Source organism: Dreissena polymorpha, chromosome 1 (assembly GCF_020536995.1).
Source record: "Dreissena polymorpha isolate Duluth1 chromosome 1, UMN_Dpol_1.0, whole genome shotgun sequence".
In the NCBI taxonomy this organism is placed as follows: Eukaryota; Metazoa; Mollusca; class Bivalvia; order Myida; family Dreissenidae; genus Dreissena; species Dreissena polymorpha.
This window is the reverse complement of record NC_068355.1, coordinates 7,449,901-7,475,245: the sequence shown is the minus strand read 5'-3', so window position 1 is coordinate 7,475,245 and position 25,345 is coordinate 7,449,901. Positions and strand designations below refer to the sequence as shown.

At 37.6% G+C, this 25,345-nt stretch overlaps 1 protein-coding gene across 3 annotated transcripts in view; it reads right to left on the bottom strand.

Moving 5' to 3' along the window:
• LOC127869957 (trafficking protein particle complex subunit 11-like) overlaps positions 1 to 25,345 on the bottom strand; it is a 69,890-nt gene that overhangs the window by 19,764 nt on the left and 24,781 nt on the right. For all 3 annotated transcript variants that reach the window (XM_052412631.1, XM_052412617.1, XM_052412625.1), the window contains exons 7-16: positions 25,125 to 25,221; positions 22,871 to 23,004; positions 20,232 to 20,373; positions 19,514 to 19,604; positions 17,896 to 17,975; positions 16,602 to 16,680; positions 14,107 to 14,161; positions 12,960 to 13,105; positions 7,742 to 7,803; positions 614 to 737 (exon numbers count right to left, since the gene is read on the bottom strand). In XM_052412631.1, the coding sequence (XP_052268591.1) occupies positions 614 to 737; positions 7,742 to 7,803; positions 12,960 to 13,105; positions 14,107 to 14,161; positions 16,602 to 16,680; positions 17,896 to 17,975; positions 19,514 to 19,604; positions 20,232 to 20,373; positions 22,871 to 23,004; positions 25,125 to 25,221 (1,010 nt within the window). The remainder of the gene's footprint in view (positions 1 to 613; positions 738 to 7,741; positions 7,804 to 12,959; positions 13,106 to 14,106; positions 14,162 to 16,601; positions 16,681 to 17,895; positions 17,976 to 19,513; positions 19,605 to 20,231; positions 20,374 to 22,870; positions 23,005 to 25,124; positions 25,222 to 25,345) is intronic.

The following is a 25,345-nucleotide window of genomic DNA, read 5'->3' as shown; positions in this document are numbered from 1 at the left end:
TGTTGTCTGCTGAATTTTTTTAATTAGCATTTTCTTCGATTTTTTTTTTTTCCAAGAATACTATCAGAATAGCAAACAGTTTGGTAGCGATGAAACGCCACGTTTTGTGGCGTCTCATCTGGATCCAAACTGTTTGCAAAGGCCTTCAAAATTCGGTTCCAGCACTGAAAGAGTTAAAAACACAGATAGGATATGCAAGATTATATCAATACTTTATTCAATAAATTTTGAGCATGATTAGAGACAAAAACCGATATTAAAATATTTGAAAACCGCCTGAATCTTCAAATTCCGAAATTGGGATGTGATTATTCAATTCTTTAAAGAAAATAATTAATATTCTTAGCAAAAACAGAATTTAGTAAAACTGCATAGTCAAATAGAAGTTTTGTTCAAACCACTGTCATTAATTAAGTCCCATTCTGGCCAGAAACAAATATGCAATGTATGGACTATTTAGAAACAACCAAGATAAAAACTTGTTAAATAGACATAATAAGACATTATAAGACATAGAAATAAATATACTTGACATCCCTAATTTTGGAAATAAATTGATCCAATTTAGAAGGATGGTAGAGTTAACTAGGCATACATGGATTAAAAGGCTCACCACAAGGCACAATGTTCTGCATCTCGACATTGAAGACACACGGCTCAGAGCCAGGGGTCCACAGGTGGCGGGCTTTCTCCACACAGACAGCATCCAAACCGGGCTCTGCTTCTGGAGCATCATTCTGAGGTGGAAGATATTCACATACAATGAAGAAGATCACCTTTCATATACTGTTTAACCCATTTATGCCTAGTGGACTCTCCCATCCTGCTAAATTGGATCAATTTATTTCCAAAATTAGGGATGTCTAGTATATTTATTTCTATGTTTAGAATATTTCTTACAGAAATTACTTTAAGCAAACAGCGCAGACCCTGATGAGACGCCAAGGTCTTTTTTCAAGACGCTAGCCATAAATGGGTTAACCCTTATCTACTCAGACACTCATTTCAACTGAATTGTAAGCCCTTAGAAAATAAAATTAAATCAAACAGATTATTTTTTTTTAAAGGTTTAATTTCCTACCCTAAGATACTGATAAGCAGCAAACTGCTACTCGCAGGCTGTTCTGGTTTTATGCTGGTTGCATTAAGCTATTTTCACTTTGCTTCTGAGTGAGAAAGAGTTATACAAAAACACTTACTGACCAAGTTGTTGAACATTTTAAGTTGGCACACACTTGACTGTGAAGTTTAAATGCTGCAGAAATAGTAAATACTTTGTGCTTATTTTAGACAGTGAAACATTTACCAAGAAATTATCAAATAAATATCTACACAAAAATGATAATTAACCAATTATTTAATCTTTGAACAACAGATTCATTGTAGCTTGGTAGACTTCCCTGTTGTAAAGATGCATGATATTAATTTCACATATCATGGGTAGAGATTAAAACTTGTCTATATGCTTACAAGTTCATAGATTGAGCCATAGATATAACACCTACTGTATTTAACTGGAAAAGTAATATTCAAATGTATATGAATGCAGTTTTAACCCTGACTGGGTAGTTTATGGAGACAGACAAAATCCAGAAAATAGCAGCTCAATGAATTGAGTCGCGTTGTGAGAAAACTGAGCATAATGCATGTGCGTAAAGTGTCGTCCCAGATTAGCCTGTGCAGTTCGCACAGGCTAATCAGGGACAACACTTTCCGCCTAAACTAGATTTTCAGTAAGGAGGGACTTCATTGAAACTAAAAATACCATAAAAGCGGAAAGTGTCGTCCCTGATTAGCCTGTGCAGTCCGCACAGGCTAATCAGGGACGACACTTTCCGCCTGAACATGATTTTCGGTAAGGAGGGACTTCATTAAAACAAATTTTTTAAATAAAATTCATTTTAATTATTAAATACTTACCTGTTATCGTATGCTTATACTTTCCAAGGGGTAATAACTCATCCGGAATTTTAACTGGGAATCCGCCACCTCAATACCGTAATACAGGCCAGGTTAAACATAGTGCAATGCAACCTAGCCAAAAATCGGTAACCAACCCTCAATATTCTTTCAATATATATACAAAAATATTAATCGAATAGCGGGGTGGGAGGTGGGACTTACCGATAACAGGTAAGTATTTAATAATTAAAATGAATTTTATTTAAAAAATTTGTTTTAATGTCATAAATACTGACCTGTTATCGTATGCTGATTTTGCAGCTGCGGTGGGAAGGTTCGTATATATTTTCCCAACACAGTAGAACCCATAAACAGGGTTATCAGCTAATGATATCAAGTAATCTTCGTTAAAACGGTATTAATTATGACTTCTCGGACAGAGTTATATGTCTATGTCGTAAAGAAGACACTACCGTTAGTGAAAACCACAACAAGCCCAAACATATACAAATTGTTTTGCTGGCACTTCAGAAAACGAAGATAAAAAGATGACAAAGATGGTCGGATTCCTCCAGTAAACAGCTAAGAGCACGTCAAAAAGTGGGGTGTGATTAATATATGCCCACAAAACAGACAGAGCTCTTAATTCATGCGGTCAGATCCTAAAAAGGAATGAATCCTTAGATAGGTTAAGAGTAACTTTCCTTAGTCGAGGACTAACCCTGAGAAATAGAAGCTGCAGACACATCTCCCCCGCCCCCCTTTTTTTGGGGAAATGAAGAGTTTCTTTTGAGAACCTCGAATGGACTTCCGACTAACACCGCTGAGATAGAACTTCAAAGCCCGGATTGCCCAAAGAAGTTTATCCTCATCTTCATGACTACCAGTTTAAGAAAAACTTGGAAACTTGAAGGTAGAAGCCATATAGAGGACTTGATATTAAGCAAGGAATCCTGGCTGACACAACAAAGTGAAAACGACAATAGATCCAACTGGAATTGGTCGTATTCAACAGAAAAAGCATGAATTTCACTTCTCCGTATGGTAAAAGCCATAATAAGAAGGAAAACCGTCTTAAAATTATATTGGAACTGTTAATAAGCCTGATGAAAAAGGTTCATAGGGAGCTCATTAAGCATCCCAACATGTAACACAAGTCAAAACCGCTTAAGAAGGTAAAGGAACGAAAAACATAGTGTTGACGTTCCAGAGTTTGGATCAGTTCCAAAATAGGTAAGACAGCACAGAGTTGCGAAGACTTACACAAAACAAGGTATACGAAAGCATAATCTCTGTCCTTTTGATGAAGAAAAGAACAAATTTCTTATCATCAAGAAAAAGATGAGAAAAACCTCTATGTATCTAGCAGAGTGATTAAGGTAATAACTATGCTCTCGAATACCCAGTAAAAAAATGAATTTCCATAGAACCTTTATACAGTTCTGATGGAATTATCCTTGCACAAGTAACAAGGATTGAAACCCTAACAGAAAAACGTTCTTCTGTAGAGATAACTAAAAGTTATTAATGGCCAGACATGTAGTGGCACATGTTTGGATCAGTAAAAATATGTCTCTCTGAGATATGATATTTGACCTGTGAAGAAGTTTCCTGAAAATAATTGTACAGGAGACTTAAATCGCGTAGAACCATAATCCCATGGTTCATTAAGTATATTGCATGAAATTATGGCAAAAACTCAGTTATTGCAAAAATTCACCAAGAAGGCAAGATATTCCAGTTTATGTCAATGGACGAATGTATAACAATCCCACACCCTGCTGGATCGATTTCTGTTAACTGCATTATTGACGTTGTTCAGCATACCGGTATATACTGCGATATACCATAGCATAACGCTAATTACTAGCGTTTGATGATAAACAACATTCTTTGATATACTATGTACACCATGCAACTTCACTGCCGCGCATGCGCAATTACATTATTTGAACCCAACGGAAAAATAATTTGAAAGAAAGAACTGCAGGACAAAACGTCCAACAGGGCGTTGAGACGACCTGGTATGAGTAAGACGATAGAGAAAATTTGTTGTTCTTGCAAAGAACGAATAAGTTCCTGATTTCCAGTTACAAGGAGTGATAATATGATCACCTACGTGTCTGTAAGTAAACCACGACCGATGTGTGATAGTTGAAACCATCACAAAGGAATCGTGAAAATGTGTTGTAAATGAAAAACAGCTAAAAAGAATTTTCACTTTTCAAGATGTAGATGTGCAGGTGATATTCATTAGGATACCACATAATTGAAAAAATCAAGATACGTTGTTCTATGTGATCGTCCATAACCTTCTCTGCTCACATCTGTATAAGATGTAAGGAAGGTTGTGGTAGAATAAATTATATTCTTGCCAAGATAATCTTCTAGTCTAGACACCACTGAATAGTGGTAAATAATGACAAAAAGATGGAAATCTGTGTCATTGAATAATCCCGAGATTAATACAATTATCTTAAAAATAAAGCTGAAACGGACGTAAGAAAAGACGTCTCAGCAGAAGGACCGGTGACCGGACTGGTAAATACCGACCGGTGACCGGAACCATTATCAAGGATGGGTGGGCAAAGAATCCACGGCAAGCCGAACTTTCCCACTCCAAACACACTTGAAAATTGGTAGAATAGGACAGTGTTTAACACTTATAAGTTTATGACCTATCTACAGAATATAGCCTTTTCTTGAACCAATAACAGGCGCCTTTAAAATCCTGGATAATACAGGTCGCGAAGTCATCGATTAGCAAAGTACGGAAATATGATTGACAGTGGTACCTCCGGAATCGGAGGTGTGATGGCAGAAAAAGGTGAAAACCCTAGGAGTAACCTTAAGCGGGTCCACGCTTGCCGGTAGAATGCATGGAAGTCTTAAATTCTGACTTGATTAATCCATTTACTTCAAGACTTCTAACCGGGACAAATTCCGAAAGGAATACGACCAGTTATAGGAAGACGGCCTGTTATGGCCAGAAGTGTAATAGAAGAATAACTTTAAGATGATGTCCCTCCAGATCCTAGGATCTAAGATCTGAATTCAATAGGTCCTAAGCCATCTACAAGACTGTAGCCGCTATGCGGTCAATCTGATAGGCAATCCTATGTATCAGAACTCTTGTTGATTCCAGTAGCTTGAAAATATGCACTGTCGTAGGAGCAATTGAAAAGCAGAAGTCGATACAAAATGTCGTCTTGTTAATCCTGCTAGCGTCATTAATGTGTCCCAACTGTTCCGTGACACTGACTGCAAAGTCTGTAGCCGACAGGTAAAGGCGGTAAAAAAATTCATCCTTCGGGTCTCGAACATAAATTTATAGAGGTCAAATAGTAATGTTCGACCTCAATGCTAGTCTCCGAGCCCACTTCAGCTGATCTATCTGCAAGACCAGTAGTCTGCATGTAGCCGGTTGAGATAGAAGTACAAATAACAGATATAGCATGATTTGGTAACCGTCGCCAGTAGAACATCAGTATTGAAAAACACAAAAAGTCATGTAGATTGTTGAATCCATAAAATATAGTATTCAATACAATCATAGCCAGGGGTATACAACTAGGTAATGTAGATGATACCCGTGATACTAAAAATTGACCGATGAAAACACAGTGGAATACCAGTAATTGGTAACTGGTGACAGAACCGGACCGGTCAATGACCGGTAACTGTAGCCAGGTGAACGGACCAGTCATAATATGACCGGTGACGTTACCAGTAAAAGACAGAAAAATGGTGGAATCCATATGGTCTGATATCAATGTCAAGCACTGCTCGGAAAAGAAGATCGTGCCAAAAAAACAATCCGATGGCGATGAGACATCACTTATTCTGACCGGTGATCAGTGATCGATGAATGGTGACCGATGTCCGGTGATCGGGACCGGTATAATATAACTGCGTCAGAATGGAAATATCTGGTGCAGAAGAATGACCATCCATGAAGTAATCTGATAATGTTAACCGGAAAACAACGGTAGATTATCAGTATTAATAGGCATAAGTGTCCTTGCAGTCATAGTGGAGAAAAGAACAGCTTATCCCAAAGCCTGAAAGTTAAACGAACTAGTGTTCGTATACAACTACGGCTCGGTGACTGCAACATGTGTGGATCCCATAAGAAAAACCATCACACATGGAATGGAGACATGATATTCCTAAAGGAATAAAATGGAGAACGTCGATATGACCAGTAGGTTCATTAACGCCTACGTGAGAAGTGGCGAAATCCATATAACTGCGATGCCGAAATATTGTTCGGCTACGAAGGAAATATTGTCTTCTACAATATTGTCTCTGTGAGCATTGACGTGATCGCTTACGATCGCAACGCGAGAACTGACCGGTGATCAATGACCAGACCGGTGACCGGACCGGTGACATGACCGGACCGGCGACATGACCGGTGACCGGACCAGTGATCAATGACCGGACCTGACCGGTGACATGACCGGAGACTGGACCGGACCAGTGACCGGACCGGACCGGTGACATGACCGGTGACATGACCGGTGATCAATGACCGGACCGGTGACCGGACCAGTGACATGACCGGACCGGTGATCAATGACCGATGATCAATGACCGGACCGGACCGGTGACATGACCGGTGACCGGACCGGCCGGTCAGACGTCGATCAATGGTCCGTGATCAACGTCCCCGGTGACGTACCGGTCATATCATGACCAGTGTTGTCACCGGATAATGACCGTATGGTGGATGCCAAATGGTCCGGCATTGGTCGATGTCCTTGACCAATGCCATCCGGCAAAGACCGGCTGACGGGTGTCGCCATATGGTCTGATGTTGACCGACTATCTAAGAGACTTAGCATAGTACAGTCGCGATCGTGCCCGATACCCGGTGACTGATACTGCAACTATCATCCATGATCTGCGAAGTCACCGGGTATTTATCCACTCTTGTTTCTGCGACCATCATGTAGTCGAATATATGAAAAACAAGAGCAAAGCATATTCAACCATAAACTGGTCACAGACCAGATTATCATACGGCACATAAAATCATTATTTGACCATAATGACAATTATAATAATACTGCCGTAGATCATAAATTAAACAAAAGTTTAATTCAAAACAGATGAAAAATAAACTGACGATCAATTAGATTGTCATACGGAACGTTAAAATCATTATTGCACACAATGGCAAATGATAAAAAATCTGTCAATAGAAGAACACGCTTTGCACGATCTTGTAACACATTAGAAGAACATGCTTTGCACGTTCTAGCAATGTATTAGAAGAGCACGTTTTGCACGTGGTCGTTCGCGCCTGAAACACCCAGCATGGTAGAAATAAACCATTGTTCGATAAAAACAAGCATGGCTTACCTTTTACAAATGAAACAAAATCCATTAAATCCACACAAATTAATCCGAATGAGAAATAAAAAGATAAATAACACAATTTATCTATTCAAAACCCCAATCAACCAAGCAAAAAACAATATTTTAATTCAGAGCCGTAAAAGACACGTATACACCTGGTTGATTCGGAAAGAATATTGAGGGTTGGTTACCGATTTTTTGGCTAGGTTGCATTGCACTATGTTTAACCTGGCCTGTATTACGGTATTGAGGTGGCGGATTCCCAGTTAAAATTCCGGATGAGTTATTTCCCCTTGGAAAGTATAAGCATACGATAACAGGTCAGTATTTATGACATTAAAACTAAAAATACCATAAAAGCGGAAAGTGTCGTCCCTGATTAGCCTGTGCGGACTGCACAGGCTAATCTAGGACGACACTTTATGCACATGCATTAAGCCCAGTTATCTCAGAACACGGCCCAATGTTGCCTCACCGACATGACTCGTAGCAGGTTCATCTGGATCCTAGTTTTCTCCTCTGCAGAACATGTCGTATCTTCAACATGTCAAGGAATAGACACAAGTAGCAGAGTAGACAAAGCTTACTACAACATGTTATTCTTTCTAAGACATTTGCATATACAGTTATAAAAAGCTGAACATACAAACACATTAACTCTTCTAAATACAAAATCTAGAGCAGTCACCGTCATGCCTGAAATAACCCCAACATTCCATTTTGTCACAGGGCATTAGCAGTTCAGTTTAAAAATTGGTTTCACAGAAATGCAAGCTTCTTGCCAATGAAGTTTCATTTTGATACCTCATAATGATATTGAAGTCATGATATACCCACATTTTTTAAGATCTGCTGAAGTCAAAATTTCAACACAGAAATATACAATGGGAAATAATTCTAAAATAATAGAAGCAAGTGTTTGTTCTTGTGCACTGCATATCTACTTATAGAGACCTAACTACGAAAGTACTAAGTGTATACCAATATTTGCGTTTATGATATGCTCCAAAAAATGTAAGCAAAAACACTATAATAAGGCTATTAATCAAAAAGAATTTGCAATTAACTCTCCCACCATATGATCTATCTACCTATGAAGTTTCAAGTAGACGCCTCTTAATTTTGAAGAAATGCTCAGGACAAATTAAAAAGTAACAAGAGCACCTAGTTTGGAGACAGATGTCCAACAAGACAGGGCCTAGACACAGGGATTTTTGCAACAAAACTGACTATAAGAGTTAATCTTATCATATAAGTTTCACAGTGACCTTGACCTTTGAACTAGTGACCCCATTTCAATAGGGGTCATCTACTGGCAAAAACCAATGCGCATGGAGATTATCAAGCCAATTGGTTTATGTGTTCACAAGTTATTGACCAGAAACTGACTATTCTACCGACAGACAGACAAACCAACTGACCGACATCCAGCAAAACAACCAACCCCCTCTTCTTTAAAGGGGGTCATACAAAAAAACAAGAGGGCCTGAAAGGCCCAAAGTCGCTCACCTGAGATAAAAAGAAATGACCTGTTCTTTGCAGCCCAAGATGTCAATAGAACAAATGTTCTAACCAAGTTTCATGAAGAATGAACAACAAATGGCCCCATGGCGGAAATGTTTTCAACAGACTGGAACCATTTTTGAACTCGTCCAAGATATTATTGGGACAAATCTTCTGAAAAAGTTTCATGAAGATCCAACAATAAATGTGGCCTCTACAGTGTAAACAAGGCAAATATTCATGAAGCACAACGAAAGACAGACAATTGACAAAAGGTGATCACAAAAGTTCACCATGAGCAAAAAATATTATGCTCATAAAGATTGCCACCATGTGTGAAGATCAGCAAGTGTCATTCAGATTGAACTAAAAATGTGACTAAAAGTATTCACAATGTTTTACTATAAACAACTGTGGTAGTGCGGTCTGGTTCACTTACGCAAGTGAACCGGTCACGGGAGGGTTACGAGTTATGAAACTGTGTGAGCACTGATGTAATACGGAAATATTTATCGAGTCTTATTAAAGAACGCTTATTTCTAACACACTTACTGGTTGTAATTCAATTAACTAAAGGCGTCCAGTCAGATACGCCTGAATGCACTCAAAGAATTAATCTATAAGTGAAAACTAAAGCAGCTTTAATGAAAATAACTAACTTTAGTCTAAAGAATCTATGCATCGTTAAAAATGAACAAATACAGCAAATACCTTAATGAATGTAAAAAGAAGTTCACAATCTGTCAAAAAAGCTGAAATAAATATTAGTTACTGTTAGTCTAGAAGTTGCTTCAAAAATTTTGTTTATAAAATAAGTCTAACTTAATCTAAAGAACACAATTTATGGAGAGTGGAAAATTCCAGTGACTAAAATGTAAAATATAAGAAGAATTTACAAAAGTTATTTCAATCAAAAGAGTCTTTCTATTTTAGAAAATGCCAAATAACAAGGTTGCCATGGAAACAGTTTCATAGCACAGTAGTCTGATAAATACACCAAAACAAAGTAGGTTAACTTGGCTTATCAGTAAAGATCAAACATAAGGCTCTACAGTGCATTAGTACATGTACAGTTATTTTATGACATAGGTTTATTAAATTGCATGCAAACTACTGTCTTTATGTACACCACATTTTATGAAAGAAGTCCCAGGTTTATATAAGGGAGTTAACTATTAGTTAACTATAAGAAAGTATGTACAGGTTATCTTTCTTTAACATTATGGCTTATAACAACTAGACTGTTCAAATGCTTTCACTATATACATATAGAGAAAACTGCCCCGCCCCCTGGCGGCCATGTTTTTCCACCGATCTGGACCATTTTCGAACTCAACCGGCATATCCAGATAAAACATGTTCTGACCAAATTTCATGGAGATTGGACCAAAAATGTGACTTCTAGAGTGTTCACAAGTTTTCACTATGTACATATGGAGAAAAGTGCCCAGCCCCCTGGCGGCCATGTTTTTTCACCGATCTGGACCATTTTCGAACTCATCCGAGATATCAATAAAACCAATGTTTTCACCAAGTTTCATGATGATTGGGCAAAAATTGTGACTTCTAGAGTGTTCACATGGTTTCCCTATAGCCATATAAGGAATACTGCCCCGCCCCCTGGCGGCCATGTTTTTCGAAGGACCAAAACCATTTTTTAACTCATTCAACATATCATTTAGACAAACATTTTGACAAAGTTACATGAAGATTGGGCATCAAATGTGACTTCTACACTGTTCACAAGGTTTTTCTTTTTTTTTACCTAGTGACCTAGTTTTTGACCCAGCATGACCCAGTTTCGAACTCAGTCGAGGTATCAATGGGACAATTGTTCTGACTAAGTTTCATGAAAACCGGACAATAAATGTGGCCTCTGGAGTGTTCACAAGGCAAATGTTGACGCTGCATGCTGCGAGACGGACAAAAGGCGATCACAAAAGCTCACCATGAGCACAGCTCAGGTGAGCTAAAAACAAGGGACAAAGTTGTCACAAAACCAGGTTTTCAATTTGAAAAAAAAAGTCTGTTGAAGGGAGACAACTCAAACTGAACTGATTGTTTATAATTAACCACCTTTGTTTCAAAATAAATATATTTTTAGTAGGGATGGCAACGAATACCGATTTTGGTATTCGAATATTCGGTCATCCTTCCGAACGAATATTCGGATATTCGGTCAACATCTGTTGCAAAAAAGTCAACTTTGTTTACCGTACCATTACTCCAAGAATTCTACTTTCGTTTTTACCGGAAGTGCACCGGAAATGACTAAATATTGACACAGCATTGCCGTCGATAATTCGAAGCTGATTTTGTTGATTACTTTTTATTGTTAAAATTGAATGACAAAAACTGTTTTTAAACTAATAATATTGTACATTAACAAGAGAACGAGAAACATAATATTACATGACGACAAAATAATTACATGACAAAACAGAACTTAAACGAATTATGTACATAGCCGCAACACACTTTGAACCTGTTTAACAGACTAACAGTCAGTCTTTTAAAGTTGCCACGTTTAAAAGTCACTTGGATCGGCGACTTCTTATCGGATGTTGTCGTGAAATACTTCCAAGCATCGGAAGGCGTAGGTGGCATTTTGCTTGGACAGAGATTTACTTTGTGCGTGTAGCAATTATAATATTTTCAATTAAATGAGGGCGAACTACCAAAAACATTTCTTGAAGTATAATACCTGATTGAATATTGAGTAATAAATTAAAGTTTGGACCATACGATACGCAAATACTCGTTAGAGGTTGATTAAATTATTTTCTAAAAGCTTTTTTGATTGGACAACGTGATTATAACCATACGATCTCTTTGTTTTTCACACCAAGTCGGCACTTCCTTCACTCATTTAATCTTGATCATTTTAAATGTAATTCGAGTTATTAGATCAAGACGGGTCGGTGGTTTAATTGCCATACGGTCTTATTCGTTTTTTACACCAAGTTGTTTTTTCCTTTACTCATTTAATCTTTGATAATTTTAAATGTAATTCGAGTCATTGGATCAAGTGCAGGTCGGTGTTTTGATTGCCGACGCGATTTGCACCTATCATAATTTTGACACAAAGTGTCTGTCTTTGTTAGGCAATTAGCGGGATTTATGACCGGTATACTGTCATCACCATAGCGACGCATTATCGCGCGTAGCAGGAATAAACATTATGACACGAGGAACAACTTTTTTAACAATGTTTGAAGCAAATTTCACGAAAACAAAGTCTTTGAAATTACACGATTTTTTATTTTTTCTTCCGAATATTCGATTCGGAAAACTGTATCCGAATATTCGGTCTGGGACCGAATATTCGGATATTCGAATATTCGTTGACATCCCTAATTTTTAGTCATGGCGACCTTGACCTTGGAGATATTGACGTAATTATTTCGTGCGACACACCGTCCAATGATGTTGAACAAATGTGCCAAATGATTTTAAAATCTCACAATGAATGACATAGTTATGGCAAGCTCATTTATGGCCATTTTTGACCTTTGAACTCAAAGTGTGACCTTGACCTTGGAGATATTGAAGCAATTCTTTCGCGCGAAACACGGTCTAATGATGATGAACAAATGTGCCAAATGATTTTACAATCTCACAATGAACGACAAAGTAATGGCCCGGACAAGCTTGTTCCGCCGGCCCGCCAGCCCGCCGACATTCGCCAATCTAATAACCAGTTTTTTCCTTTGGAAAACCTGGTTGAAAAGTGCATAAATTTAGAGAAAGTCTAAGTTGAAGAAGAAACATTACTTTAATATTTAACATACATACACATGGCACAAATGAATATCATTAGAAACCGTTCCAGCTAATCCTCTGCTTAGCGCTTAACCCATTTATTCTTAGTGGACGCTCCCATCCTTCTAAATTGGATCAATTTATTTCCAACATAAGGGATGTCTAGTATATTTATTTCTATATTTAGAATGTTTCTTACAGAAATTTCTTTAAGCAAACAGCGCAGACCCTGATGAGACGCCGCGTCATGCGGCGTCTCATCTGGGTCTATGCTGTTTGCCAAGGCCTTTTTTCTAGATGCTAGGCATAAAAGGGTTAAACGAAAAACATATAAAACAGCTATATAATTAGCACCTACAGAATATTTCTTTAAATACTCATTATAACAATTAATATAAATTGATTTTCAAATAATATAGAAAGGATACATGGCCCAATGAGCTCCACACAGTTGATTACATAGTCTTGCACTTTGCCAGTCAGGTATGCACATTTCAGAGATGTCATCAGAATGGAAGTGAGGAGAGGCCACCAGCGCTCCACGCGGTAATCCCACGTCACCTTGCTCAGCAACCTGCACGGTTACAAGCAACATTCACAAATGAGTCGCGTTCTGAAAAAACAGGGCTTAATGCATGTGCATAAAGTATCGTCCCAGATTAGCCTGTGCAGTCCGCACAGGCTAATCAGGGACAACACTTTCCGCTTTTATGACATTTTTCATTTAAATGAAGTCTCTTCTTAGCAAAAATCCAATATAGGCGGAAAGTGTCGTCCCTGATTAGACTGTGCGGACTGCACAGGCTAATCTGGGACGACACTTTACGCACATGCATTATGCCCAGTTTTCTCAGAACACGACTCAAATAATGAAGTAAGTATCTCTGGTTCTTTGCTGGTAAATGTTATGTTCATTGCTTTTAAATGTGATGAATGTGAATGTTATGTTTTTTGCAGTTGCGGGTAAAGGAAATGAAAGTTAATGTTATGTTACAGTCTGCACAGGCTAATCTGGGATGACACTTTCCACCTAAACTTGATTTTCGGTAAGGAGGGACTTCAGCGAAACTAAAAATACCATAAAAGTGGAAAGTGTCGTCCCTGATTAGCCTGTGCGGACTGCACTAATCTGGGACGACTTTACACACAAGCATTAAGCCCAGTTTTCTCAGAACTTGACTCAAATATATTTTCAAATCTTTCTTGCCCAAGCACAATATTTAGTACTGGTACTTACAAGAAAATCGATGCTTTTTTGTTCATGGGGATGTTTTTTGGGGTGTAAAATTATCTTTATATATGAAAATGTTGTATATTGCTTTGTGCATTTTAAACCTGGCTGACAACTTAGGGAGGCCCAAAACTACAACGGGCGAGGCATGGTCAGGGGTGATAACCCCAAAAAAGGGTTAGGGTAAGGGTTAGGGGTTGGGTTAGGGTTGGGTTTAGGCTAACCCAAACCCTAACCCGACCCCTAACACTAACCCTAACCCTTACCCTAACCCTCTAACCCCCCCTTGCGCAATACCATACCATGCCTCGCCCGTTGTCGTTTTCCGCATCCCGACAACTTACATGATAGACCTTTGATAGTCCCTGGCATGGAAGTATTCTTGACCCATCTGTACCACTGAAAACAACACAACAGTGCTACAAGTCTCATACTCACATATTTACTTTGTAGAAACCAATGTTTAAGTAAGTAATTTTAGCCTTTTACTTTGAATAAAAAATAATGGTATTACTTTTTAAATTGAAAAGTATTGGTAAGTCAAATAAAAGTCACATCAATAATAGAAAAACTCGGCTTAATGCATGTGAATACAGTATCGTCCCAGATGAGCCTGTGCATTCCACACAGGCTAATCAGTGACTGCACTTTAAGCATTGACTGGATTTATTGATTGAAGAGACTTCCTTTAAAAAAATCTATAAAAGCAGAAAGTGTCGTCCATCACTAGCATGTGTGGATTGCACCGGCTCATCTGGGACATAGAGAATACTAGGTTAGCGTTGAATACAGAGAAGTTTATGTTGCGAGGCTTAGAACGCCGGAAGCGCGAGCCTTGGCGAGCGCTTTCGGTGTTCGAGCCGAGCAACATAAACTTCTCTGTATTCAACGCTAATCCTAGTATTCTATTTATCCCATTTGATTTTTTCAACGTGACGTTTAACATAAATAGATCTAATAACCTTAACAATAATTTTAATTCCGTCATTAAAGCGCTTAAAATCTAACAAATGTAACCATGCGTAGTGATATACATGTATTTGTTCTGGTACGCGAAATAGTCTTTAAAAAATTCACACACAAACTGTAAAACAAGTAAAAATATCACCATATGCCTACATTCAATTTTACGCAGTATGCGAATTTTAACACATTACGACCGCGAAAAGAAGATTTTACTTTACTATAATTTATTTTATTTTCGAAAGAAAATGATCAAAATCCAATATGGCGGCCATTACTCCTGACAAAATGCTGTCGATGTCAACATACATGTACACCATCGACGACCTAGTTCTGGCTACCATTAGTTTAAATGTCGCTTTTTATGATTTTTGGCTGGCGCGACTTTGTACAGGTCTGTCAATACTAAATAAACTGTACGCTGAAGTTTCTTTAGCTATCGAAGACCTTGACAATTTTGACGAGTTAACAGACAATTGCAGCGACTGACACTTTATTTGACAAAATATACAGGGCAATACGTTTTCCGACTTCGGACGACGAATTTCAGGACGCGCAGAACGTGTTTTTTATATAATGTTATGGGTATGCCGTGTGTGATCCGATGCATCAATGGCGCCCATGTTAAAATCATTTCCCCGAGATCAGGGAACGACAAAAGTACAATCAAAAATCAAAACATGTAAGAATATCTTACCTTTAATTATCCTTTAAAATCCATCTAATAATCCATTTAACTCAATTATTGACGATTTTGCATCTAGGGTCTTTAATAATTATTTTAGCATAGTTAAATAAAGACTCTTATGCTATTCTATCACTTTATTCAAATGAGTTTATGAACGCGATAAACTTTCTTCTTCGTCACACGCTACGTCATGTACTCTACATTACTGCTGTTCAAATGAACCGGAGCAGTTTATCTAATAATAGCCGTTGGTAAACTCGGTTGCATTTGCAGATTTCTGCATATAAACATAATTATGTTTTAACTTGCACAATGTTTTATTTATCTATGGTAAATGCCCTTATTGTACGAAAAAATAATCTAATATATAATTACACAAAGAATGGAAAACATTCAAGTACACAACAGATGAATGAGTAGAAAATACCCGTGTACAAATGGGACGTTCCCAATTCCAGTGTGGTGCTATTTTTACCATCTTATACTTTACACAGCTCTATGCCTAACGTGAATTAAATAGGAAAGCAAACATAGCAGATTATTCATGAACTGTGCGATATGTGTATGGCTTGTTGTACATTCTTAATATTTAAGTTAAATGTCAAAAGTATATGCTTTGGTTATAAACAATGCACATTACACTAAATAATGTCATATGACTAGATTTAAAGGTTGAAGGTCGTATAATTTTGAAGCTCAAGTTTTGTCGACTTTGTTTCTTATGAAAAAACATTCAGTGGTAAAGTAAATATAAATAAAAAAATAACAAAACAAAAATCGTGTAATTTTATATTTTATTTCAACATTTCTTTTGGTGAATATGTCATATATATTTTTTTCTGCAAAATATGCACATTTTCTTTACATGGGTGACCTTAAAATTCGATCAATGAACCAAACAATATCGACCTAATTTTAGCGCATATCGCATGACGTCATTTAAAAAGTAGTCCGTGCACGCGACAGGTATATTCCACAGTGTTGAATACAAGCAAGTATATTCCACAACGTGTTATACCGTCAATGTCGCGGTGAAAATGGGATAAAACACTATATGCACAGCATCAAGCCCTGTTTTCTTAAAGCATGGCTTATTAATAAATAAATCATTTAAAGCAGCCAACAGAACATAATGAGCTACCATAATAGTGTTCAGTCAGATAGGTATCTACAGTGCATGTATCTTACTGAGAAATCTCTTCATTCGTAGGGACTTGTACTTCTTAAACTGGGCCACAGCACTGTTCAGTAGTGGAATGATCAGCCACTGAAACATCCAAACGTTGTATCATCAGTAACAGGGAGGATTTCACTCGAAATATCCACAATGAATATCATCAGTTAGGGTGAATTTCATTGCAAATGTGTATCATCAGTTAGGGGGGGATTTCATTGGAAATATCAATAATTTGCATCATCAGTCAGGGGGGATCTCATTGGAAATAACCACAATCTGTATCATCAGTTAAGGGGATTTCATTGGAAATATCCACAATGCGTATCATCAGTTAGGGGGATTTCATAAGAAAAATTTACACAATGTGTATCGTGAATTAGCGTGGAATTCATTGGAAATATCCACAATGCATATCATCAGTTATGGGGGTTTCATTGGGAATATCCGTAATGTGTTAGGGGGGATTCCATTGGAAATATCCACAATGCATATCATCAATTAGGGGGGCTCTCATTGGAAATAACCACAATCTGTATCATCAGTCAAGGGGATTTCATTCGAAATATCCACAATGCGTATCATCAGTTAGGGGGGATTTCATTGGAAATATCCAAAAATTGTATCACCAGTTAGAGGGGATTTCATTGGAAATATCCACGATCTGTATCATCAGTTAGGGGGGATTTCAGCAGAAATATCCACAATTTGCATCATCAGTTAAGGGGATTTCATTTGAAATATCCAAAATGCGTATCATCAGTTAGGGGATTTCATGAGAAATATCCAAAATGCGTATCATCAGTTAGGGGGGATATCATTTGAAATATCCACAATCAGTATAATCACATAGAGGGGATTTCAAGAGAAATATTTATTAACAACAATAGGATCACTTAAAAGGGATTTAATTTGAAATATCCACTAACAAATATCATCAGTGATATCCACCCATTATTAAGAGAATTTGTTAACACAAGCTTTGGTATGTATGTATAACTGTATGGGCATTCAGATGGACAGACAAGTGCAATGCCAAATGCCTCCCAATCTGTGGGGATGTGAAAATACTTGTGCTTTCAACCATACCGGTAGGCTGGATATCAACTCTCTCTTACCAACATATCATTATAATGCTAATCTCAATCACGCATCAACAAGTATCAGAATACACGGCAAGATTGTTCAGCATTCTTTGATCAGAACAGTTAATTCTGAGTATACAGGTTTACATCATTTTCATAGCCTTAAGTCTCAATAGTGGGTAAATGAATATAGCCCATACGATCTAGGTGGGTGACCCCTTACAGAGTGTTCCTCCAGTAACTCCAGTGCCTGCAGGGCTGCTATCCCATCTCTCTCCTTTTGCAGGTCCGGTGGGTCTATACCTGCACATACAACATGTCTTCAGCTGTAACTAGGATTCAAAGTATGAGCATTGCCCTAGGACAAACAGCATTTAATGCCTGTGCCTAAAGTGTAATCCTAGGCTGTCAGAGATGACATTTTCTGTAAGTGTGCATTTTCATTTTGAAGAGACCGACTTTCAGTGAATAGTTCTATTAATAGTGAAAAGTCTTGTCCCTGATTTCTCTGTGTGGACTTCACAGTCTAATATGGGACTACACTTTATGCACATGAATGAACTCTTCCAGTGCTGGAACCGAATTTTGAAGGCCTTTGCAAACAGTTTGGATCCAGATGAGACGCCACAGAACGTGGCGTCTCATCAGGATCCAAACTGTTTGCTATTCTGATAGTATTCTTTGAAAAAAATCGAAAAAAATGCTAATTTTATAAATTCAGCAGACAACATTTTAGCAGACGACAAATTTCCCAGCATGCAAAGTGTTAAGCCACATTAACCCAGAGCGCGGCTCAGATGTAGTATATTGAATGGGGTATAAAAACGCAAACAAACATTTTACAAGTATATACACTGTAACTCCAATATATCAGGGCTTGTGGGGTCCAAAGATCATTACCGCAATATATTTGGCGTGCGATATAACTGCAAAAATATCTAACTTAATCATATTGCGGTTAATTTATCAAGTTTCTCAAATGTTTAAATTTTATATACAGCGCTGTTACATATTTGTATCGTAATAATGGCAAAACTATTAGTAGCTGAACATTTTTATAATCATAGCTTTTACTCATCGTTCAGCAATACCCTTAAGGCACCTTGGAGACATCAAATTCTTTTGTTATGTATGTCCAGGACTGACCAGCCTTAGTCTTGTCTTCTCAATCTTCTCAGTAATCGAGAACTTTTTATGTTTGCCTGTGACAGTATTGCTCGTAGCCATATTTGCAATGTATTTCGTGTACAGCGACATAATCACCAAAAGTGAAATTTTACGATTTATATACCAGTAAACTGACATCATTATTCAGGATAAGACACTAAATGGTTATTTATTACGTGTCAAAAACAACTCTGTCACTAATTGACTGTTTTCACGCTTCACTGGATGCCATTGTAAGCCACGAAATGTAGAGTGTTAATACAAGTTAGAACTATTTTTTGCTTAAGTAAGCCAATTCTCAGATTAAAACATGTCATTTAGTGATCATGCTTTAGGTACTTTTGGGAGCTATAGCCTTAGTGCCATATACAATGACACTTTCATGCATGCAGAAAATTATTAGAACATGTAGGAGTAAAATCGTTTAAAAAATGTAAACAAGGAACTGCTTTGTGCATGCACACTAATGATAACAGTACTGTAGTGTTGAAAAGTTTTCATTTTACTGCACAATTCTTTTAGACTGAAATGAATTTCATCAAACAAATTGATAGATTTTTTCTAGAATAATATATATATGTCAGTGTAGGAAAATAAACAACAGGAACAGGTAGTTGTTATACCATCGTTTTAATACAATAGACAGGAAACAAATGAAAAACAAGGTGACATACTCTGATGACCTTGCCTCCAAGGTCGCTGTCCATAGAAGTCCAGGGAACCAATATTCTCCACAATGGCCTGGCTGGCTCCTACAGGGAGAGGCTGGAGAGGGGACAACTGGCTCAGTAAGTTACACAATGAGTCATGTTCTGAGAAAACTGGGCTTAATGCATGTGCGTAAAGTGTTATCCCAGATTAGCCTGTGCAGTCCGCACAGGCTAATCAGGGACGACACTTTCCGCCTTAACTTGATTTTCGTTAAAAAGCGACTTCCTTTAAACTAAAAATACCATAAAAGCAGAAAGTGTTGTCCCTGATTAGCCTGTGCGGACTGCACAGGCTAATCTGGGACATCACTTTACCCACAAGCATTTAGCCCAGTTTTTTCAGAACACGACTCCAATAATTTAGCTTTTCTAGGAGTACCACAAATGCATTTTCCTTTCTTTATATTGTTTTGTTCTTCACCTTGCGTGTTAGAGAACGTGACTTTTTTCTTAGATGCTTTAATAAACTACCAACCTTGACTAAAAATTCTGAGCTATGATCACCAACAAAATAAAACTGTATTAGGAGGCTTCATTCCAAACCTCTTTCCAAGCATCTTCCTCAATTCATAAGCTTGAGCAATTATTTTTATACTTCATTCAAAAGGATGTCAATTTTTGTATTGTGACTACTAACCCAACTTGGGAGACTTCAAATGATGATTTTAAAGCGAAATAAAACCTTGCAAGAGCCTCTACACAGCTGTTTTCGGGCAATGGCATAGTCAGCAGAATGTTGGTAGTAGAAGCCCGGGTGTTGGGTCTGTATGGCAGTCAGCCCAAGCTTGATGGCCTCATCAAAAAGGTCCCCGAATACCTGGAACCTACAAACAAATCATATTATGGCACATAGCATCACAGGTTCCCAAATACCTGGAACCTACAAACAAATCATATTATGGCACATAGCATCACAGGTCCCCAAATACCCGGAACCTACAAACAAATCATATTATGGCACATAGCATCACAGGTTCCCAAATACCTGGAACCTACAAACAAATCACATTATGGCACATAGCATCACAGGTCCCTGAATACCTGAAACCTACAAACAAATCACATTATGACACAAATACCCGGAACCTACACACAAATCACATTATGGCACATAGCATCACAGGTTCCCAAATACCTGGAACCTACAAACAAATCACATTATGGCACATAGCATCACAGGTCCCCGAATACCTGGAACCTACAAACAAATCACATTATGGCACATAGCATCACAGGTTTCCAAATACCTGGAACCTACAAACAAATCATATTATGGCACATAGCATCACAGGTCCCCGAATACCTGGAACCTACAAACAAATCACATTATGGCACATAGCATCACAGGTTTCCAAATACCTGGAACCTACAAACAAATCACATTATGACACATAGCATCACAGGTTTCCAAATACCTGGAACCTACAAACAAATCACATTATGGCACATAGCATCACAGGTTTCCAAATACCTGGAACCTACAAACAAATCACATTATGGCACATAGCATCACAGGTTTCCAAATACCTGGAACCTACAAACAAATCACATTATGGCACATAGCATCACAGGTTCCCAAATACCTGGAACCTACAAACAAATCACATTATGGCACATAGCATCATAGGTTCCCAAATACCTGGAACCTACAAACAAATCACATTATGGCACATAAAATCACATAGCAGTCAGGTTTTTAACAAACCCCAACGTTGTTGAATACAGTAAAGATGTATATATTTTTTTCACAATGAGTGGATAAAAATGTGATTTCCAGAGTGTTAAAATGGTTTAACTAAAGCCATGTACGGGAAACTGACATGCCTCACAACAGCCATGTATTTTTATGGGAAGGTACCATATCTCACTCAAAGAAATAATTAGAACTAGATGCCTATTGGCATTACAGTATATCAGGCAAAATGTCTATAATGTTTGTAATAATTAAACAAGCTTCCCCATGCAAATGTTTGACCTTTGGTCTGAAGAGTGATCTTGATCATTACGCAAGGGCTGACACATCTTATGCACATTTTGAACATAGGCTGTCAAGTACTCAAAAATTACATAATAAACGATCAAGTGACAGCCCAGACAGGTTGTTTTATTGCTTTAACCGTAGCATTGTAATTTTGACCTTGACCTTTTAGGTATGGAGACACAGTTAAAGCGCGGACAAGCTGTTTTAAGCTAAAATGATACCATTTGAGTCGCGTTCTGAGAAAACTGAGCATAATGTATGTGCGTAAAGTGTCGTCCCAGATTAGCCTCTGCAGTCCGCACAGGCTAATCAGGGACGACACTTTCCGCCTTAATTGGATTTTCGCTAAGAAGAGACTCCATATAAACAAAAAAAATGTCATAAAAGTGGAAAGTGTCGTACTATAGTTGTGGCCACTTAAGTTTTACTTTATTTTTAATTTGACCTAGTGCCTAGTGACCTAGTTTTTCATCCCACATGGCCCCCTTTATTTTTCATTTTTTAAATTTGACTAACACTTGGGATAAATGTTCTTATCAAGCTTCAAGAAGATTTATCAAAATGTGGTTGCTAGCAGGCTTGTTTTTTATCAAATGCGACCCAGTATAAAAATTGATTAGTTGGGACAAATGTTCTGACGAAGTATCAAGGCAATAAATGTGGTCAATAGTGTTTATAAGCTTTTCAAGCTCTTTTACCCCTTTTAAGCCTAGTGGACTTTCCCATCCTTCTAAATTGGATCAATTTATTTCCAAAATTAGGGATGTCTAGTATATTTATTTCTATTTTTAGAATATTTCTTACAAAAATTCCTTTAAGCAAACAGCGCAGACCCTGATGAGACGCCGCGTAATGCCACGTCTCATCTGGGTCTACGCTGTTTGCCAAGGCCTTTTTTCTAGACGCTAGGCATTAATGGGTTAATTTGACCTAGTGATCTAGTTGTCTACTGTTTTGACCAAGTTTCATAAAGATATGAAGATAAGACAATAAATGTGGCTTTTAGAGTGGTTACAACATTTAAGTTGATGAAACATGATTGAAGACGCACAACAAATAATGGACAAAAGGCAATCACAAAGGCTCACAATGAGAATGTTGTGCTCAGGTTAGCTTAAAAAGTGCATGACATTTAATCTGGTGGTAATTGTGACCACTGGAACTTTAAAAAATTAGAAAATCAGCTGAAGCATACTACAAAATGATACACATACAATGTTTTTGTTTTCATAATATAATATAATATGTGTAGGTTGTAATGTATTTTATTGCATTTTGTTATACATTTTATTAGTTTGTCTACATAAAAAAAACACTATAAAATGAACCCTGTAACCTACTGTTTGGACATCCAGGCACTGTGTTCGAAGGCCAGATCTGCCACCCCTATCCGTCCCTTGAAGAAATCAATGTGCTTCCTAAATTGCGCAATCCCGTCCAAAGGTGCATTGTGTTGGAACGACAGCCGGCAAATCTACAATGTAATTAATAAACAAACAAGACGTTTTAGCATATGGAACACCTTGTTTGTAGTGAATGTAGCAAGAGAGGACCTAATGCCATTCTATACTTACAGAGAAAAAACAAATACAGATGTCTATTTTCATTCAAGGTAAATTTTATCTAAAGTGGCAAGGACCCGATAAAAAACGAGCAAATTCGTTGAATTGATATCCCCCGCCAATTAAATTTTGTTTATGAATGAGTGTAGAAATTTAGTAATGTAGAATCCTTACCAAATAAGGCATATTTAATCAAAATGTGTAATTTTGACCTTTGTGTGTGACTTTGACAATTAACCCTGGCAACCTGGATCTTATATTGGACACTCAGCTAGATAACAGAGAACAATTGTGGACAGTTATTACAGAATCCCTTGATGCATAGAAAAGGAATGACTAAATAATGAATAATTCATCAAATTTGTGACGTTTGACGTCAATGTGTGACCTTGACCTTAGCCCCTAGGATTATGGGTGTTGAATGTGAAGCACCCTCAGATGATTGAGAACAACTTTGGCAAGTTTCATGGCTCTGGCTCATGTGTTAATGGAAATAAAGCTCTAAGCTTATATTAAAAAGCATTTTTTCAAGATACAAAGGGCCATAACTCCCTTATTAACGGATGGTGTACAATGCCATTTGGCATGCATCATCCTCTTATCCTTATATATACTCATACCATGTTTCAATGAAATCCGACAAAGCACTTCCAAGATATGGCTCCGGAAACAAAAGTGCTCTATTAACAAGATGTATTTGTGAAACACAATGTCCCCCTATATGATGCTTGACATTGAAGGATGACCTTGACCCCTATATTATGTTTGACCTTGAAGGATGACCTTGACCTTGACCCTTCACCACTCAAAATGTGCAGCTCCATGAGATACACATGCATTTCAAATATAAAATTGCTAGCTTCAATATTGCAGAAGTGACATTACATGAGCAATTGTGACCCATATATTTGACCTTGAAGGATGACCTTGACCTTGACCTTTCACCACTCAAAATGTGCAGCTCCATGAGATACACATGCATGCCAAATATCAAGTTGCTATCTTCAATATTGCAAAAGTATTAATAAAATAAGCGATTTGGGCCACATATATTTGACCTCTGACCTTGAAGGATGACCTTGACCTTTCACCACTCAAAATGTGCAGCTCCATGAGATACACATGCATGCCAAATATCAAGTTGCTATCTTGAATATTGCAAAAGTACTCATAAAATGAGCGATTTTGGCCACATATATTTGACATCTGACCTTGAAGGATGACCTTGACCTTTCACCACTCAAAATGTGCAGCTCCATGAGATACACATGCATGCCAAATATCAAGTTGCTATCTTGAATATTGAAATACTGCAAAAGTGTACATTAAATGACCGATTTTGACCCATATATTTGACCTTTGACCTTGAAGGATGACCTTGACCTTTCACCACTCAAAATGTGCAGCTCCATGAGATACATATGCATGCCAAATATCAAGTTGCTATCTTCAATATTGCAAAAGTTATTGCAAATGTTAAAGTTGGCGCAAACCAACCAACCAACCAACAGACCAACAGACAGGGCAAAAACAATATGTCCCCCACTACTATAGTGGGGGACATAAAAGCATTTTTTCAAGATACAAAGGGTCTTAACTCCTTTATTTAAAGATGGTGTACAATGACAATTGTATATATATATATATATATATACTTATACCGAGTTTCAATGAAATCGGCCAAAGCACTACCAAGATATGGCTCCGGACGGATGGAAGGACGGACAACGCCAAAACAATATCCCTCCGCCTATGGCAGCAGATAATATACATACTCATACCAAGTTTCAATGAAATCCACCAAAGCACTTCTAAGATATGGCTCCCGACGGAAGGACAGACGGACGGACAGACGGACTGACGGAAGGACAACGCCAAAACAATATCCCTCTGCCTATGGCAGGGGATAATTATCTTGCTTAAGATAATTTTATAACAAACTTAACATTTATATGAAAAAGTCACTCAGCTCAAACTGTCAACATCAACCACCAGATTTTGTAGAAGTTTTGCAGTAAAAGACATATATTACCTTATAATTTACAAAGCCTGCTATGGTCTTCACCTCTAGCATATTGGTATCATTCATTCTCAACTCAAGTATGTGGCCATAGGCTTGCTTATAATGCCTGTAAAGTAGAGAATTATAAAATATGTTGAAGCTACAAACATCCTTTTATAACAAGCACGTCTCATACAATTATTTTATTGAGCCTGTCATGTGAAAATGAGTCTAATGCTATATAAAACCAG